This window comes from Alternaria infectoria, assembly GCF_024043175.1.
Source record: "Alternaria infectoria strain BMP 0036 chromosome Unknown scaffold_12, whole genome shotgun sequence".
Classification (NCBI taxonomy): domain Eukaryota; kingdom Fungi; phylum Ascomycota; class Dothideomycetes; order Pleosporales; family Pleosporaceae; genus Alternaria; species Alternaria infectoria.
Window position 1 is genome coordinate 350,929 of NW_026250701.1, and position 18,665 is coordinate 369,593.

Here is an 18,665-nt window from a genome sequence, read left to right on the forward strand (position 1 = left end):
GAGCGATCTATCGTTTACTCCGAGATCTCACATTCATTCGCGTTCCAACACGAAAACCCATGTCTTCTTGCTGTTCCCAAATCCCATACGTTCATACGCCGTCTCCAGCTCTCCTACTCCGCCTCCTCCTGCTCCTGCAAGTCCTGTACCCTCCTGTCGGCCTCAGCATCCGCTCCCTTCTTGCTCACAATAGCCTGCGCAATCCACGTGCTGACAAGCACCACCGCGCAGACCAAAGTGGGAATCAACATCCTCCTGCTCGCCTGCGCTTCACTGCAAATCTGTTGACTGTGATCATCATACCCACTAGAAAGCATCTCGAATATACTGCAAGCAGCGAGTTCGCGCGTGCAGTCGAAATACGGGTTGTAGTATGAGTATGCAGCGCTGGGTACGCATGCCTCGCGTTCCAGACGTTTCTTGGTCTCGAAGGTGATGATTGTGGAGGTGAGTGACATGGCGAATGCGGCGAGACCGAAGAAGATCGAGCAGGCTAGTACCCATGGGAAGCGTGAGCCAGCGGTCTTGGGGTTCTGGAGCAGTTGTCAGCAGGGCCTCTAGAGGTTGGAGGTAGTTAGGCATACCTTCTCCTTCATCATCATGAACGCCACCGTCAGCCATCCCACGACTCCGGCAACCAACCCAACACAACCGCTCACCAAGACCCAGATGTCGTTGCTCGTCACATATTGCATGTAGACTTTGTTGAAGTCTCTGTTTCCGGCGTCATACTCCTCCCAGTACTCCCTTCGTGCAGGTGAGCCGACGGGTCCGTAATATGTGTAACTGCCTTCTGGATAGCTTGCGTCCATCGACTCGCTGTAGTGGGTGACGAGAGCAACCGTTGTAATCGAGAGAGCGACCAGGGTTGTCGATGCCAGGAGGGATGTGGCTTGCAAGGCCTTGGAGAGAATCGATGAACTCATGGCTGTATCGTATACAGTAGCGTTGAGATGGAGATGTGATAGATAACCTGGAAAGGGTAGAGGTCGGAGTGGAAGGATGATTGCGATATGAAGCGCAAGGCTTGCAGCCCACGACTACTATATACAACCACGATAAAGCCGGGCGGGGTAGCTTTCACCGCGTTACTCCACCTGTACGCCGGAACGGGACCCGAGTAAGACATGCTTGATCGCACGACTGCGCCTCCGTCAGGCATCCCACGTCCGACTTCTACGACCTCAACCCCACCGCCAAGCCTGTGCAGCGCATGCTATGAAGGAATAATTCGCAAATATCATTCGTGCGGACACGATTGATGCTGCAGTGTATTGGAGCGGAGTCTATGCAGATCCTGACGTCGTCATAGCGACTACGCCGGGCACAAGTTGCGACGTTGCGCCTTTGCCAATGGTGCCTGGACCCGAGTTCGCTACCAACGCCACGAACGGTTACTTCGACAATGAAAGATTGATTTGTTCTTTTCCTTGCTCTTGTACTCGGCTCTACAGTCGCTTTTACTTCGTACAGTCTATGTGTCGGATTGGAGAATTCTGCCTTGGGGTTGACCTTACAACAATGTGCATTGCAACGAACACGGTCCAATTTGTCGATCAACATTGGACCTCTTATTGATTAGCTTTGCATTCCTTTCCTATCATTCCTTCCATACTTCATCCATCTCAGTATTCATCATCATACCTCTGCTCGTCCCTCCCCTCATCATACGCATTCTCCATATTATCACCAAACTGCTCCACACCCTCCGTCATGTTATCCCACTTGTTCTCGATATCCTCTGGTATATCTTCCACAGCCTGCACCTTCTCGCCCGTCCATTCCGCTGCGTTCTCCGGGAAGTCTTCCACGTCCTGGACGCCGTTGTCCCACTTCTGCTCCACGTCGTCGCCAAAGTTCTCGGCGCGTCCGACTTGCTCGCCGGTCCAGCCCGCGGCGTTTTCGGGGAAGTTGCTGACGTCGTTGCCGAATTCGTCGACGCCGTTGGATACGTTGGCTTTGGCGCTGTCCCAGCCGTCTTCTGTGAGGGGGGTTAGAGATGATGTGGGTAAGTTGGGTGAGTGGAGGGGTACGTACCGATCTTGTCGCTCTCGTGCATCAGTAGTGCACCGCCTGCAACACCTGCGACACCGGCTGCGGCGTACTTCCAGCCATTACCGCCGCTCTTCTCTTCTTGCTGCTGACCGCTGCGAGTCGGATCATACGCGCTTTGTTGGTATGCGCCCTGGTTACTGTAGCCATCCTGGCCGTAACCATATCCACCTTGTGGTGGGGGAGCGCCGTAGTTGCCCTGTTGTTGCGCGTAGCCGGGTCCGGGGTATTGGTAAGTTCGCTCGCCGTTCTGCTGGTTCACGAAGATCCACCGGTTTTCGCGTTGATCCCACTCGGCATACCATGGTGGTGAGACTGGTGGTGGTTGCTGAGAGTGCTGTGGGGGAGGGTACTGTGAGTAGCCCTGCTGTTGTTGTTGGGGTGGGTATTGGCCATAGCCTGACTGCTGCTGTTGCTGTTGGTCTTGCTTGCCAGAGCTAGTGAAGTCGGAGATCAATTCGCTGAGGAAACCCATGGTGAGTATATTGCGTATGTAAGGTAGGTAGAGAGATGTGGCTGAAGGTTGTAATGAGGTCTGGTAATGTGGACGCAGGTGGGGTGAGGTATTTATTCAATGATCTGCTTATACCCCTCTTACGCATCAATCGGTCCACTACATCTGCAGCTAGATCTGTTCGAGATGGCCCACGATGCGTAACAAATGCGAACGGCCGGACCTTTGAAACGTGGCGCAATCTCGGTGAGGCGGTGAGGCGGTGCCGCTGTCCGGATTCGGCAAAAAGCAGCCACGATAGCCTGCAGCAAGAGGCTACTGCAATCACGTTCGCTTCCATTCGACCACATTCAACCACTGGCATGTCAAACTCCAACAAATGCAGCGATTTGGATGAGGCGTTCACCATCTTTACGCAGGATGTCAAGCTTCTTTAAGCTTTACTTGGCACGCGGATGTTCCCTCCCGATGAGCTAGGCTCTGACAGCCCCACTTGAGCGATAATTTTGAGGCGCAGTTCAGGGGCATTTATTGACGCGGACGCGTTGTACTGCGCCACCCGGCCGAGATGACGTTGAGCGGTATGGTACGAAACAATCTCACGAAAGCCAGCTACGCATAATGAAAATCCTCTCGAGTTGATGTTAAATACGGCCGGATACGTCCGTCCTATACGCGCGGAGCCACTACATCTAATCGAAATCAGGATCCCATGCCCCCCATTTCTGGAAATCGTAGTCTCGGATGCACCGTGGGAACCCGTCACGCCAGAAAATGTAGTATGGTCCGAAGTTGTAGACAATCTCTAGGCTCGCTCCAGGTGTTGCACTCCTCTTCTCGCTAGTCCAATACTCGAAGTAGTCGATAATATCCCCAGGCAGCTGCTGGCCGCTAAGCTCGAGGAACTTCAGCTCTCGTGGCCATCGACCATCCTCCAGCATCTCTTTCTCCAACGTGTTTGGCTGATCGCGGGTTGTGGTTAGGGTTATCGCCCGTATTTTATCGCAACGCAGCAATGCTGAAAGCGTGCGGTCGGTAAGTTGTGGTGCACCATCTATGCGCACGTGTTCTAAGTTCGGCAACGCTTCGATCATGGCAGCAACCGTTTCGTCTGTGATTTCTAGCGCCTTTTGGCGCGATGGATCTCCGCAATAGATATTGCAGACCTTTTCTCGGAACTCCAATGGAGCATCGGTGATAATCTTAATCGTTTGGCTGTAGCAGGCACCTCGTCAGCTTATTGGAATGTTTGCAGCGCTGGTAGCGCTACAGGCTAGAGGACTGACTCTGTGACATGGACCTGGCCCGGGAAGTACAACGTCGCAGCATCCTTATTGTTGCTGGAAATCGCCCGTCTCAAGACCTCCAACGAGTCGACCTTCACGAAGGGATCGCCATGCCCAATGGGATGTTTGGAGAATGGAAAGGGCACATCTTCTCGTCCACGTTGCTCTTTCACGAAGTCATGCCCGTTGCGGCATCCGTCGATCCTAGCCAATGGCCACTCTCGCTCTCGAGCAACCCCCACAAGCCCTGCGAGCTCTTCAGCTCCCGTGGGATAACCGCGCCCCCATACCGGAGGTTGCGACATGTCTTCGATGGATGTGGTGCGGGCAGTTGCGGGCACCTCAAACAGTGAGAAATCGATCTCGTCTAACACAGTCGACGTGAGTGTTTGAATGTACTTTCGAAAAATTCACTGGCGATGTAGATTCGTACGTTGACTGCTTTAAGTGGATGTTCAGTCTATCCCTTGAGCGGGGTGCCAACACAGCATGAGATGGAAAAGAGGGCCGCGGCCAATTGCGGCATGGCCGATCAACACGCGCCATCTCAACCACGTGACCACGCGACGACAACCACGCCATTGTCCCAAAGCGACATCAAACCACCTCAAAACGACTCGACGCGCTGGTCGGACGCATATAGAATCTGAACAATGGTCTGGAAATCGACATTGCAACTTTGAGAGATGCTTCATCGATTTACGGTACAAACTCAGCGCGAGGGCGGAATGGATGAACATCACGCAGCATTCCACAGCCACCAAGGGCGGGCCTTGCTGAGCAGTTTTCAATACCCTCTCCCACGGTGACAGATTAAATACGAGACGGCAGCCATGAGCAAGTTTAGAGAAAAGCGCGCGACATTGTGACGTGTCTCGTCGCCTTCACCTCGATTTTGTTGGGCCAACTTCAGTGCAGATTCTTCCTATACCTATAGCCAGTAACTTGGTATATCGCCAACTTTCTCAAATATATTCTCCTCAACAATCTATTCTGATCGTCCCTTACACTACTTTCTTGATCATTTTCCTACCCCTACACACCACCGGCTCATCATGAAGCTCCTCGCCATCTTCCTCCTTGCTCTCATAGGCTTCGTCGAGATCGCCTCAGGCGCCGCTATCACTGGCCTCTCCGACGATCTCACCGGATCTGCCGTGAGCGGAGACTGTCGCAACGGCGACGAGAAGTGCTCCATCCTCTCTATCATCCTCCTCGGCCGCCACTCCATCAAGCGCTGCATCAACCACAACTGGGTCGACCACGAAATCTGCAACGCCGGGGTCATCTGTATTGCAAACCCTTCACCTCACTGTACCATCGCGACCATAAACGGTGAGATCGCTGACAAGGACGAGACACCTGCTGTCGCCGCCAACGAGATTTCATCCAGACAACAGGTCTGTCTTGAAGGCACTCAGCAGTGCGCCTACCTCGATCCGATCAAGCGACACATCATCCAACGCTGCTATGGCCGCAAATGGGTTAACACAAAGGTCTGCGAAGCCACCGAGACCTGTATCGGTGGAGCTGCGCCCCAGTGTGTCGCTCGAACCGTTTCGTCTCGCGACGAGGACGCCGATGAAGACACCGACGAACAAGACACCAACGAAGACAACATCGACGCCGTTAGCCCCTCACCCACCCCTTACATCCCAATACCATCATGCTAACAAATACCAGGACCTCGCCAACAAGACCGACCTTCCCTGCACAAAATGTAAGAGGATGCGCGATGATTGCTTCAGAGTGGGTCCCACTCACCTACTCCCCCACCGCCCTCTCCTCCTGGCACTGACTAACATTGCCGTAGAACCATCACTGCAGAACCCTTTACTGCCGCCACGAATGCCTCAACAGGATGAAGAGGTATCTGGTTGAGGACGGTCGCCATGGACGGTATCGCGGTACTTGTCAGGACTACTGCCCACAGTTGTGTCGGTGATGTGGAGACGTGGTATCCGGTCGTTCTTTGCGGTTGAGCATCGATGAGTAAAAAGTTGACATGCAGGGTTCGATGATTGGTCGTAGGATTGAGGGTTGAAAACGATGGTATGGCTTAGGCAGACGTATACCGTAGCATAACTAGTTCGTGCCGAGCAATGCGTAAAGACTCAGCTTCTCGTCCTTCTCTTCATTGAAAATTCTGACATCTTCATAGTGACGCTGAATGATACCTCTGCTAGACACCCATTGCACACGAACAAGATCTCAAGCACCCTTACGACATATCATGCACGAAACAGCCCACTCATTAACAACCCACCCGCGCAAACTTTTCTGGGGTATCTAATCTAATCAAAAACCACCTTCTTCCCTGCGGCAGGCCCCTTACCCCCAAGATCAATCTTTAACTTCTTGCTCTCCTTCGCCAACTTCGCTGCCTGCCAACTAGGATGCAACTCACCCTTATCATCCCTCTTAACACCCAGCCCCATCTTCCTATCCTTCTTATCATCCTTCCTGCCCAACGGCTCCGCATTGCTTCCACTTTGCTGCACACCCCGACCGCCCAGCGGCTTGCCCCTTCTTTGTCGCTTGTCGTCACCGGCAACGGCACCGCGTTTGGGATCGAATTTGACGTTCTGCTGTTGCTTCTCGAGATGTTTGGCTTTGGCGCCGAATTTCGCTTCGGCGATCTTTTGGCGCGCGCGTTGGCCGCGGCGGTTCTTGCGCGGTGCGTTGTCTGCGTCTAGGTCTGAGGCTTCGGATTCGGAGCCGGAGAAGTAGGCGGCGTGGCTGAGGGCGGGGAGGAAGGCGGAGGAGGTGGGCTTTTCGAGGGCGGCTTTGGTTTTGGTCTTTTTGGTGGGAACGGTGGCTTCGGAGGAGGAAGAGTCTGAATCTGAATCGGCGGACTCGTCGGAGGCAGGGGCTACTGATCGCGAGATGGCTACGGTGTCGCTGTTCTCTTCTTCGTCGTCGCTAGTGTCGTCTGGTTGTGCGACTTCCTCCGCTTCGTCCTCGCTGGCAGCTTCCAGATCGGCGTCAGGGTCGTGTTCGCTCTCGCTGTCTGCGATACTAGGCGGTCGCTCATCGCCGGACACCGAGCCCTCGTCGTCTTCTTCCCCCGAGGACGGCTCAGCTATCCGCGCGCTGAAGGCCATGTACGGGTCGTCTGCCTCGTCGCTCGCGTCCTTCATCTCCACGTCGTTCTTGTCAGCAGCCTTCACCCTTTGCGCCTTCCTCGCCATCTTTTCTTCCTTGTGCTTCTTCATCTCCTCTGTCGTGTATTCCTTAACGATCTCCTCCACCTTTTCGTTGTCCTTGGCTTTGTCGACCCCAAGTATGCCCTTCAGGTCCTCGATGACCTGATCCACGGCCTTCTTCACTTGTACGACTTTGAACATTCTCGCGGTGACATTCAGTGTGCTGGTATCCTTGCTGCCTTCTCTGATGCCGGAGATGTATTCCTGTAGTGGCTCCGCATCCTTCAAGCTTTTGACCCGTGACAAAGTTTTGCGCAAATGCTGGTCGCCCAGCTGCTCCAAGTTGAGCGCCTTGAGGACATTGTACTCGGCGTTCAATCGAAAGACTGCCTCCTTTTGTCCCTTCTTGGTCGCATACTTCTTTCTGCGACTGTACTTCTGGCGCTCGAGCTGTGAAGCATGGCGCAGAGCTTGGAGCAGCGGTTTTTGCGCATCTTCGAGGCGCTTCTGGCAGTACTTGGCTTGTTTCGCGGGGTTCATTATGACGGGAGGAGGAAGGTTGCCGGAGGCGGCAGTCGTCTCGCGCTTTCGTTTCGGCATCGTGGGCGTTGTTTGGCGGTGTTGTTGGTGTCGGAGTGCTGGTGGAAATTTTGGAGATGGGCGCGGCCTAATCGATAAGCCTGCGGCCAGACCTTCCCCATGTGGCCGCCGCACCAACCTTCTTTCACTCTCACTCTCCACTCGACTTGTCACTGTCCTCACGCCACGCGTTGGGCACTTCTTCATGGAATACTACGATAATTTCGAAGAGGCATACTGAGATGCATACTACAAGGATAGCTAATCATACCAGCATGAGCGCTCAGCGCGCCTTCCACTCATCACCTATCCCCTTCATTCCATCTTGCGTCATCATCATTATCTTCTCCTCCGCGTCTGCTGCTGGTTATAGAACCGCGTCTCTGGCATCCACGGGTGCTGAGGCGGTCCATTGTCAGGCGCACCTCCGCCCCGCCCGCCATCAGGAACAGCGGGTTCAGCGTCAGCATACTCGCTTCGGCCCTGCCCTCGTGGCCGCTCACCATACTCGGACTGCCCTCCTTGCTGCAGATGAGGATCCGCCTCTGCGGGTTGTGGGCCACGGGTGTTGTTCATAGCGGGCATTTGGTGGAACTCGGGTGGCTGTTGCTGCTGCTGGGGCGGCGGCGGCGGCGGTTGAGGATTGCCCTGACCCTGACCCTGGCCCTCCACTCCCGGACCTCGAGCTGGTGGTGCTTGGTTCGGTGCGTTAGGAGCACGCTGCGGCGCAGGAACATTACCATTGTTGCCCCTATTTTTATTATTGCCAACGGGTACGAAGCCTGGCGGACCGCCAGCTGGGTTGTCTGTCTCATGGTCAGCTCTTTCCTATCGGTTCTGCTTACTACATGGCAGATTGTACGATTTGGCGTTCCCATCATCTCCTCGGGCGGCCTAGAGTGTCTCGCTCTTTGGTCTATTTGATGAGCTCGCCGACTGTTGCTCCATCCTTCCCAGATTGATGGGATATGCTTGCGTACCCAGTACTTCTTCGTTCGTACCATGGTGCTTGGTGAGAATGCGTTGGGTACATGAAGAAAGAAACAGCCACAACGACCTTATACTGAGGCATGTGACTGTCGGGGTAATGGAAGAGGAAGTACTGATTCAACACTGGACGCAGAAACAGCTCACGGAAATGTCACTTACCACGTCTTCCTGATCCATTGCGGTATCGTCGCCGAGCACCACCATATCGATAACCGCCATGGCTCTCATCAGAATCGTAACCGTCAGCGTACGCGTTACTTCTGCGTCTTGGTTCTTCGTATCCAGGATATCCTCCATATGTAGGATACCCTCCATATGCAGGGTATCCACCGTATCCACCGTATGCAGAATATGAACCTGCTTATTTAGTGGTGAACTAGTAGGCTATTCTGAATACCTTACCGAAGTGAATGGGAGGCGGCGTCCTACTTCCCCCGAAGAGTCGTTTGAAGAAGCCCATGCTGTTGACACTATGGACACAGGAATTCGATGATGCACAGAAGACGCACTTGTGGGATGTCGAAGCTGACGTCGGTAGAAAGAGCTGCTGTTTAGGATCGTCGACGAGTGGAAAAGGAGTACTTTGGCCCGGCGAAGCGCAGTGGCACTATATGGACCACGACCCAAACGGTGAATATGCAGTAATCTTCAAATTAACTACTCACAATCACAGTCCTTCGTGACATCCTATCCACCGACGATATCCTTGATATAATGAACACCAGCGCGATCCACCGTACGCCAAACGCCTCCGAACTTGAACCATATTCCGCAAACAACAATTCAAACGTATGATCGTCCATCGAAACATCAAGGAAGAAAGAGTGCCGGCACTCGAACCTCTTCTCCACGCCTGTCTCCGTCTGGTCAGCGCCTTACAGCCGGCCTCTCGCCCTTGGAAAAATCCGGCTTCTCCCCCCCGGTTCTAAACGCAAGATACGTCAAGCCATCCTTGTTCATATTGCGTTCGTACTTGAGTTTTGCCTTGGCATACTTTTCTTTGAGTCTCTGTTTCTTTTCGGCTTCTCTCTTGTGTTGCTGGTTCTCATCGGTCTTCTTCTTGGCTTGAGGAGACGAGCCTCCCTCCGCTACCTTCGTCTTCCGAAGAACGGTTTGTGATTTTCCGTCCGGGGCTTTTCTGACTGAGACTACGCCAAGCACTGCCTTTGCCACCGACGGTGGAAAGACCATCTTTTTTATGTGGCCTGGAGATGTGTATTGGTTGGATGGTTTGTGAGTTGTGTGATGATCAGGTTGATCCAGGTGTGCCAAATGATGCGAATAGTTTCGATGAATGCTGGGTATCGAAGTCGAGGCTTTGTGAGTTGTTATGAAGAAAGAGTGAGGCATGCGGGAGAGGCATTTATAGGTACGGGGGGACGAGTACTACTCTCCTCGCGGACTGTATGTGACATCGTCCATTGAAAAAGCTGGCATCTGGTTTGTATGTCATTGACAGTATCGATAACCCACGCGACATGCTTTCTTCGTAAGGTTCACAGTCAGAACGCCCACGGCAGTTTCGCATATGTCACATTGAGGCCAGCAGTTATGTGAGTGACAGTTTCCACGTCACCCATGAGTCCATCTCTTTCACTGCAACGCTAGGTCACATATATATCGACGTTGGTCAAACGCGAGACGATGAGCAGGCCAGCATACATTCCACGGCACTACGATACATACTGACATCACCAGGCGAACCATACTCGAAAGTCAACTTTGCGTGATGGCAAGAGTATATTCATCCTACATCTAACGAGAAGCAGTGCAAGTGACTCATACCTCAGTCTTGTGTAACGTACACATCGATGAGTCTACCCGCTACGGTATCTGCATCATCTACACCTTCTACCTCCCCGAGCAATCTAGCTCCCGTTTCTCAATTCCAATCTCTGCTCTGCGAAACTGCGCAACGCCGAGCCATACGCCACCTCCAGCCTCCGACCATCCCACCCCCGATACTATCAGGCCTTTCGATCAAACCATTTCCCAGGGAACTTGCCACCGTCACCCTCTTCGTATACAAGCGCTGACTCTTCATCTTCTTCCTCCATGCGAGTTGTCCTCTTAGGCCGCTCCACTTTCTCACGTCGCTTATCCCGGGCCTTGGGCAAACGACCGCTTTTCCGACCTTGCGCAAGTTCTTCGCCCAATTTCTCATACCCCGTTTCGTATTGAGGCGTAGGTGTCACGTACGGCGGCGAATAACTTGCATCCGCAGTTGGATAGTATGATTGAGCGGTGGGCGGTGGATGTGTATATCGCGGGTTTGGGTATTGCTGATTTGGATATTGATAGTTTGTATATTGCGGATATCCCCCTGGTGTGCCCCAAGTAGGGTAATGCGCCTGCTGTTGTTGTGGGTACTGGAAAGGATACGTATGCGGTTCAGACTGCGAGTACGGCTGGGGGTACGGCTGCGAGTTCGGTTGCCGTTGTTGATACCGCTGCTGATGTTGTTGCTCTTGCCGCTGACACTTTTGGTACTCCTCAAGATACTGCTGCTGTTTCTGCTGATCTTGCGATCCAGATGCGCGCCCCGCCTCGCCAACCTCCGAAGGGTCCGGGAGAACTACAGTCACATCATCGCTGCCAACATACGAACGAACATCGATGTCGGGCTTCTTCTTGCGCCTGGATGACCGGAGACGCGTAGCATCTTTCGAAGCTTTGGCGGTATGAAGGGCGTTGTCATTGTACACTACCAGCGCGTTGTGTTTGCCTGCAAGTGGTCGGACGGTTTCGACGCTCGATACCGAGCTGCTGCGACGCGTTGATGCAGACTTGCTACGTTCGGAGTAAGGTAGACTTTCAGACCTAGCGTCTTCGTGCTCATCGTAAGTTACTGTCACCTCCGCTGGTTCATGCTGAGCACTTCCAGTGCGAGATGTAGTACTGCGACCACGGTCATCACGAGATGCTTTTCGACTACTCTTAGAACTGCTTGCTTTACTCGACGCTCGTCTCGAAGTTGGCTCGCGTTCGCTACTGGACTCATGTTCATTAACATCGACATAACTTCTGGCTTTCGACGCGGTGCTGCCGCCTCGCTCACTCCGACTAGGTTTGATACTCGAGGCTCGCTTCGAGATCGACTGGCTTTGGATTCTCGGCTCGTAGTCTTGCTCGCGCGCATGACTTCTGGCTGTAGACGCGATGCTCATATCTCGCTCACTGCGACCCGATTTGCGAGTACTCCTAGTACTTGCAGCGTTACTTGGGGCTCGTTCGGGGACTAGGTCGGCATGATTTTCGTCGCGATGGACGACCTCTTTCTTATCCCTTCTATATTTAATAGGCGGATTTAGTTATTATGTATCTTATATATATTACAAGAGTTATAAGTAGCTTATTATTAATAAGTTATTGCAGTACTATAAGATAGAATAACTAGATTTTAAGATTTTTATATACATGTAAGTTAAAGAAGAATATAAAAGCTTTATCTTTATAACTTTTCTTTCTCTTCTTATATATAATATAGTATACTTTATACTCTTTTAGTTTTTTATTACTTTTATATAGAACCTAAATAACTCTACTATTACTATTACTACTTTTATTCTCTCTAATATTATTACTATTACTTTTCTAACTAAAAAATAAGCTCTTAAGTATTTAGTAATCTTATAAGCTCTTTAGTATCTTCTTTATATAAGTATATATACTAAAGAGTTACATAGTTTAAGAATATATAGCTACTTCTTAAATACTTTATTAAGTAAGTAATACTACTATATTCTTTATAAGTTATACTAATATTTTAGGCCTTATACTAATAGCCTAAACCTTTATTTAAAATAAGTAAATAATAGTATATAAGCTATTAATAAGAATAGAATATTTAGTATACTAGCTTACTTATAAAAAGTAGCTACTTATATATTAGAACTACTTTAGTAGTAACGTTAAACGCTAGAATAAAATAAATACTATACTTACTTTATATAACGTGTAGGTAAAGATATAGAAAAATATATAGGCTTAAATAATAATACTAAAAAAGATGTAGAATATTAGATAAACGCTAGATAATAGAACGTATAAACATTTATATTGTAGATAAAGCGTTTAGAGCGTGTGTGACGTGTATCGCGATAGACGACACTTGGCCTGCGGCTTCGCACACTGCTTTCCACTTCGCTTGAACCGCAGCTGATTACAGATTTGGCGTACTCTTCATTGGCGCGGAGTAGAGCGGCACTGACAGTGCTGCTGACATGTTCGCTTCGAATGCTTGGTGCTACGCTAGACGTTCGCGAAGATGGAGCTCGCGAAGATGGCGCTCGTGAAGATAGGGGCTGCAAGGACGGTGCTCGCGAGGGATCCCGCGAGTGGCTCTCTTGCAGGTATTCTGACGACTCTTTTTTGACGCTGACGCTACTAGGTGCGATACCAGGACTCCCAGATACAGGTGCGGCTAACACACAACGGTCCTCCAATACCGTATTTCTGGCAACACTAGCGACACTCGGAGAACGCGACGGCTGCAAATTGTGTATCACGCTTGAAGCAGTTGACGCAGGAAAAAGCGGGTGCTGGTCCGATATCGTACTTGATGTGACGGTCACAACGCTTGGGGCGCGATACGTTAGAAGTCTTGACTCAGACACAGACGTCGTGCTTTCGGGTACCCTGCTTTGAGCGACGCAAGAGCTATCTCGTGAGGGGGGTAAAGACGGGTAAATCTCGGGTACGTGACTCGGAGCGGCGGATGTAGCTCTCGGTGCGCGAGAGCTGTTTCTTGACACGGGCGAAGACAGATAGTCCTCGGAAGCCGTCCTCGGGGCAGTGCTCACAGCGCTGTGAGTACGAGAGCTAATCGTATTTGAGGATGGTATTGGGATATCTCTCAGAGAAGGTGGATGGGATTCTCCAGGTAAGCTAGGTTGAGCGACGCTGTTGGTGCTCGCATGACTCCTAAGATCGCTGACTACGCTCACAGCGTGGGTATTATGAGTACTATGAGCGACGCTCGGGGTATGCGACGAAGTTGCAAGATTTGGTCTTGCCGGTGCATGGCTTGGGGCCTCACTGATGTTGCTTCGAGGATATGCGTTGTAAGATACGACAGAGACCTCGGGTAGACCTCGAACATAGGGCCTCTCTCGACTATGAATTGGTGCCGCGCTTGCTAGACTTGTGCTAGATAAGTGTACTACAGGTGGAGGCGCCCTTGCAATCGGGACCTGCGTTTCAGGCAGAGGATGATGCGGTCCGCGACTTGTTACTTTGTAACTTGACGGTCTGTCTTTCCCAGGAACGTTGTGCACGTCTTTCCGCTTCTCGACCTCGAATTTCTTAGTTTCCGCACCGTTTCCTTTGGTACGGGTCCAGGCTTGCGCTTTTGGGTGTAGCTGTATCGCAGGACGGCCCATGTCTACTTGAGTGTGAGCTTGTGCATCAAGGAATATATCCAGATTAGTTTTTCAAGCGAAATAGTATGATGGCAAATGATGGATAAGGTAGGGTATCTGGCCGCATATTTGAATGAGCCTCATGTGAATGGTCATTCTTGAAGATAATCAGGTCATGCAATCGTATGACTGCGTTCACAGTGTCACTAAGTGAAGTTGACTACGTCGACATAACCGTGACTCTACGAAGGCTCACGGGTGACGGAAGAGAGATGTGAATCACGGTACATGATTGGCATGGGCAATGAGCACGAACTCAATTCGGGCACACACGAAATTCTGCTTCGCTGTGGCGAGTCCCGCTATGAGCGCAGGTACCGGCGTGGTGACTTTGTAAGTGTATACATGTGATTGCACATTCTTTGATCACGAAACGTGCAGAGGCTGGTCAGAATGAATGCGAAAGTATTCATAGTATGAACAGGTCTACCTATGAGGCTATGGCACGAGGAAACAGATGGAGAAAGCATGATATGACGCATCGGGTTAAAGCCAGATATCCTCAGGAAGCGACCAATCTCGTCAGGCAGGCTGCTGCTTACACTTCAACTTACCCCGCAGCCAGGCTGCGTTCCATAACCACACCACGTCAAAAGCCTTCTTATGCGCGACCTCGAATGTGCTATCAAATCTTGGAAAGATACATGCGTTGTCGCTGCTTATACTACAAGCATGCGATAGACCCCTGTGCAGCGCATGGCCAGCGAGGCCACGGCGTCCAAACCAAAACGGTCTTAGTAGGATATGTCTGCCCCCAACATCAGAGATACAAAAAGACTTTCGATATCCCCGACATCTTCGAAAACATCTCAGGCTTGAATGATAGCTCGGATGATGACGAGAGCACCTTTTCTACCTCAATCGCACCAAGCGGACGTACTTCGTCCATCGCATCAGAAGGGCAAGATACTATTGCAGAGGTACTAAAGGTGCTACTTGAAGATCCAGAGTTGAGTTGGCCAAATCTTGTCCGCTCTCCGACATCGAGCGCGAATGAGATGAAAGTAAAGAATGTCCAATTCTTCCTAGGGGCGTTCGAGAGGGATTTGCGCGCCGAGGCTGACTCCACCCTGCAACACCACGCTTGCGCATTTCTACGACAGCGCTTGCGGTATCTTTCATCTGCGATTTACAAACATTTCCACACTCATGCTATTGCGGTCCCTAGTGCGTATCTAACTGACGAGAATAACGCTTCTGGCTCGCTGCAGCGACTCCAACCAATCGATTTGGGCGAAACAAATCCAGCCCTCATGCCCGCATTCTCCAAGATCCGGGAATTTGTCTTCAAAGGGACCGCATACGAGACACTGAAGGAAAACATAAGAAACTTCGCACAGCATACGCACAACTATGAGGAAGAGTTGGCCGAGATCTTAGTACGAAACATACACCCACCCACAGCGAGTCAAAGACTCTCGTTTAGAAAGGATGTGATACCACTACGCAAGCTCTTGGGTGTTTTCCTTGATGATCTTGCGAGAGAAGCCGAACAACATATGCTCTCGGCTTCCCAACGCGTCGGGATAAAAGGAGCTCGGCATAGACTATCACGTCTATCATGTAAGATTATTGCGTCATGGACAGAAGAAGTGCCCCTGTGGCATTCCTACCCACTCATTTTTGGTGACAGTAGCTATTCATCATCCATGAATCCTTGGACAAATTCGACAGAAAATCGGGGTCAAGTCGAGGCTTTCGAGACATTCCTATGCTCAAGCAGAGCCTTCTGGAATTTCACAAAATCATTTGCACCGGCTTCCCTGAAGAACGTATGTGAGCCTAGCCACATTCCATCTTCGAAGGTAGAAGAAATCCAAAGTACAAGCGACAAATTCTTCTCTGCGCCGCGCACCATGACAATCAAGTTTGGATGTGTAAGTTCTGCCAGCTACATATCGTGGTCGCATGCATATGGCTAATAATTGGAAGTCTTGTGGGAAGATCATCACCGATGACTATACAGAGCTTTCTCAGGGAGCTGTCATCGATATGATACGACAGCTAAGACTGCTATCTGTTCGTCAAATCTATCAACAAGCAGCCTCACAGCAATCGCAGCGAAAAGGAACAACATTCTCGTTTCATGGCCTTCTACGCTCATTCATTCCATGGCCAACGTCGAAAAGCCAACTTCCACGGCATGAACCGGTCAATAGGAAGGGTGATGGTGTCGGTGAAAGGCCATGCGACATACAAACCCCAACGAGTAACCATAAACACCACTTCATTCACTGGTGCATTCCTTGGAGTCGCTACGCTACACGTATGTTTGCGCTGCAGTCATGTCAGTTCAAAACAGATATCGACTTCTTTAGAGCTCTGAAGCATGGCTACGCACAGTCCAAGGAGCCATACAAGAAGCTGTTGTCGTTCAAGAAACCAACAGCTTTGCGCTTTGTAAAGGCAAGCTCTTCATGTACTCCTCAAGGCGCCACATAACCTTCGCTAACATTGTTCACAAGTTTCGCCTGTATCATCATCAGCTAGTAGATATTCACGAGATTAACGATATACCGCCCGCCGCTCAAAACTTCGAGTATGACTACTCTCCTATGCCAGCGGATAATGTCCCTCCAATCGGTCCGAATCTGTTGATGCACTTCTTCCTGCATCCGGATGAGAGCCCCTCATTCCCGGTTCTACTTCCAAGCATACCGAAACGTAAGAACGACAAACTCGAACCTTGCCCAATGCGCGGTAGTAGGTAAGTATCGCCTTTCTCTCCAGGGATAGTAAGACACTGACACTTACAGTATCGGCTGGGGTCTTGACGTCGTTACCGGTGTTGACGAGCTAAAGCTCTTCGGTCTAGCCCTACTTGGTACTTTGGCAAGCGTCGTCTTCGGGCTTGTGTGGTCAGTGGTAAAACACGACATACAGGGCGCATTCGGTGTTGCAGGTTTCTTTTTCGCAATTTCCGCATTCACCATCGCGAGTGTTAAAGCGCTGGACTTCTAAGGTTTGTGTGGTAACACCCGAGTCGATGTAATATGTTTTAGAGTTCTCTAATATACAAATTTGCCACACCGCTTCATTGATCCACCGCCTAGATCGTTGATCCAGCACTGCCCGGTACTCTTTCTCCGCTCATCCACGCTGGAACGACAAATTCCGTTCTATAACTAGCATGTCTATCTATCTTTTTGTATAGTCTGGCCTTACCAGGCATGTACACTAGGTCCTTTTCGACTTCTCGATCGATCATGCTCTGCGCATACGGGCGTGTTCTCTCCACGCGCGCCGCACCCACAGAAGAGGCAGAATCTTCTGGTCCAATTCCCTCGCTGTTGTAAATTCCGTCATCCTCAGGATCGTACTCCCCGTCCCTGTCGTGCTGCTCATCTTCATATGCGGATGGAGCGCGGCTTCCGTCACGATGCTCTGAGCGGTGACGAGAGCTGGAGTGTCGACTACTGACTTCGCTTGGGGCTCGCCCTCTGTGGGATCTCGTGTCGTACTCGACATCATCGTAGAAGCGACTCGAGGCACTGTGTGCACGACCTGGTCGACTGGTTGAATGTCCGCTGCGCTCGCGTGTGGAAGTACGGGTTTGGGAAGGGGTGTTGCGCTCGCGATGGCTATGACGACTCTTGCTGCTACCGGCTACGCTACGATCATGCTCAGCGGCTTTGTGTGCATACTCCTCATCAACCCGTGACTGAGCAATCGAGATCCTGCTTGATGCCACACTGGGCGCTGTCCGTGAATAAAGGGCAGGCTGTGCTTCCGGGATATGTTCTTGGGTAGCATTGACCTCGCTGGTAGCGTAAGAGCTGCGACTGCTGCGACCTGCACTTGGCATCCTTTGTGCAGGTGGCGCATCGTAGTCTCTTCTAGAGGTACTACGACTGGAATTGGTCGTACTCTTGTTTGGAGGACGAACAGCAGATGGCGGTTCAGGTGCTTCTGGTAATGGTGCGAGTTGACTCGATACGCGGCCTGATGACTTATGGGTTCCCGACCTGCGATCTTTCGCGACCTTCACAGAATATCCGCTAGTCGATCTTGTCTCCTTTCCTTTGACTTCTTTCGTGTAGTACGCAGCTTCGCCTTTCGAGTTCAATCCGAAGGCTTCACCTTTTCGACGGACCCATTGGCGTTTCTCGGCATATGAGCCCGAGAACATGATATTCGATGAATGTAATACTGTAAGATATGGTATATGATTTTTAAGCTATTTACAATGAGCGCAGAGCCTGTGAGAGGTGGTTTAATGGTTTAAAAGCAGAGGAGAACGATTTCTTTTATCACCAGTATATGTGAAGTGGTTGCTGGCGCTCCAATTGCATGCTTCAATGATAGAGCACCAAGTTCATACAACTGTGTATGAATGGATGTCATGGCCAGATTGACGCGCAAGCATTCCATTACTGGAAGCTAGAAGATGAGAGTAAAGTTTGACAAACATTCGCATAATTAATGAGCAGCGAAGGCTATTAATAGTTCCAATATATGCTTCTGCCACTGGTATTTTTCCTGTCAGGTCATGAGCAGGAATACAATTGCGACGCGGACATTAACAACGGTTTGAGAGCACTTGCGATATTATGTGGAAGAAGATGTGGAACAAATGAGTGTACAAAGTTACTGCCTAGACTAGAAGTAGGTCCATACACCATTATTACTGGAAAAATGGCTTTTTTCCGCCGTGAATACTGCAGATCCTCCTATCGACGCCCACGCCTCTTGGCACCGCCGAAGCCAACGCCAAAGCCCACACCGGGAATGTCAGGGC

At 50.9% G+C, this 18,665-nt stretch overlaps 7 protein-coding genes across 7 annotated transcripts; 2 read left to right on the top strand and 5 right to left on the bottom strand.

Moving 5' to 3' along the window:
- Window positions 1-113: 113 nt before the first annotated feature.
- On the bottom strand, window positions 114-926 carry J4E92_007338 (uncharacterized protein; the record flags this gene model as incomplete). The annotated part of the gene is made up of 2 exons (XM_051498701.1): window positions 114-533; window positions 660-926. The coding sequence occupies 2 exons, from the start codon at window positions 924-926 to the stop codon at window positions 114-116; spliced, it is 687 nt and encodes a 228-aa protein (XP_051350975.1).
- Window positions 927-1,625: 699 nt separating this feature from the next.
- J4E92_007339 (uncharacterized protein) lies at window positions 1,626-2,527 on the bottom strand (the record flags this gene model as incomplete). The annotated part of the gene is made up of 2 exons (XM_051498702.1): window positions 1,626-1,981; window positions 2,038-2,527. The coding sequence occupies 2 exons, from the start codon at window positions 2,525-2,527 to the stop codon at window positions 1,626-1,628; spliced, it is 846 nt and encodes a 281-aa protein (XP_051350976.1).
- Window positions 2,528-4,847: 2,320 nt separating this feature from the next.
- J4E92_007340 (uncharacterized protein) lies at window positions 4,848-5,737 on the top strand (the record flags this gene model as incomplete). The annotated part of the gene is made up of 3 exons (XM_051498703.1): window positions 4,848-5,420; window positions 5,476-5,541; window positions 5,606-5,737. The coding sequence occupies 3 exons, from the start codon at window positions 4,848-4,850 to the stop codon at window positions 5,735-5,737; spliced, it is 771 nt and encodes a 256-aa protein (XP_051350977.1).
- Window positions 5,738-6,086: 349 nt separating this feature from the next.
- On the bottom strand, window positions 6,087-7,538 carry J4E92_007341 (uncharacterized protein; the record flags this gene model as incomplete). The annotated part of the gene is made up of 1 exon (XM_051498704.1): window positions 6,087-7,538. One exon carries the CDS (start codon window positions 7,536-7,538, stop codon window positions 6,087-6,089), a length of 1,452 nt encoding a protein of 483 aa, XP_051350978.1.
- Window positions 7,539-7,856: 318 nt separating this feature from the next.
- J4E92_007342 (uncharacterized protein) lies at window positions 7,857-8,367 on the bottom strand (the record flags this gene model as incomplete). The annotated part of the gene is made up of 3 exons (XM_051498705.1): window positions 7,857-8,268; window positions 8,309-8,314; window positions 8,363-8,367. 3 exons carry the CDS (start codon window positions 8,365-8,367, stop codon window positions 7,857-7,859), a joined length of 423 nt encoding a protein of 140 aa, XP_051350979.1.
- Window positions 8,368-9,374: 1,007 nt separating this feature from the next.
- J4E92_007343 (uncharacterized protein) lies at window positions 9,375-9,698 on the bottom strand (the record flags this gene model as incomplete). Its single annotated transcript, XM_051498706.1, has 1 exon — window positions 9,375-9,698. The coding sequence occupies one exon, from the start codon at window positions 9,696-9,698 to the stop codon at window positions 9,375-9,377; it is 324 nt and encodes a 107-aa protein (XP_051350980.1).
- Window positions 9,699-16,620: 6,922 nt separating this feature from the next.
- Window positions 16,621-16,888, top strand: J4E92_007344 (uncharacterized protein; the record flags this gene model as incomplete). The annotated part of the gene is made up of 2 exons (XM_051498707.1): window positions 16,621-16,634; window positions 16,684-16,888. 2 exons carry the CDS (start codon window positions 16,621-16,623, stop codon window positions 16,886-16,888), a joined length of 219 nt encoding a protein of 72 aa, XP_051350981.1.
- Between the last annotated feature and the right edge of the window lie 1,777 nt (window positions 16,889-18,665).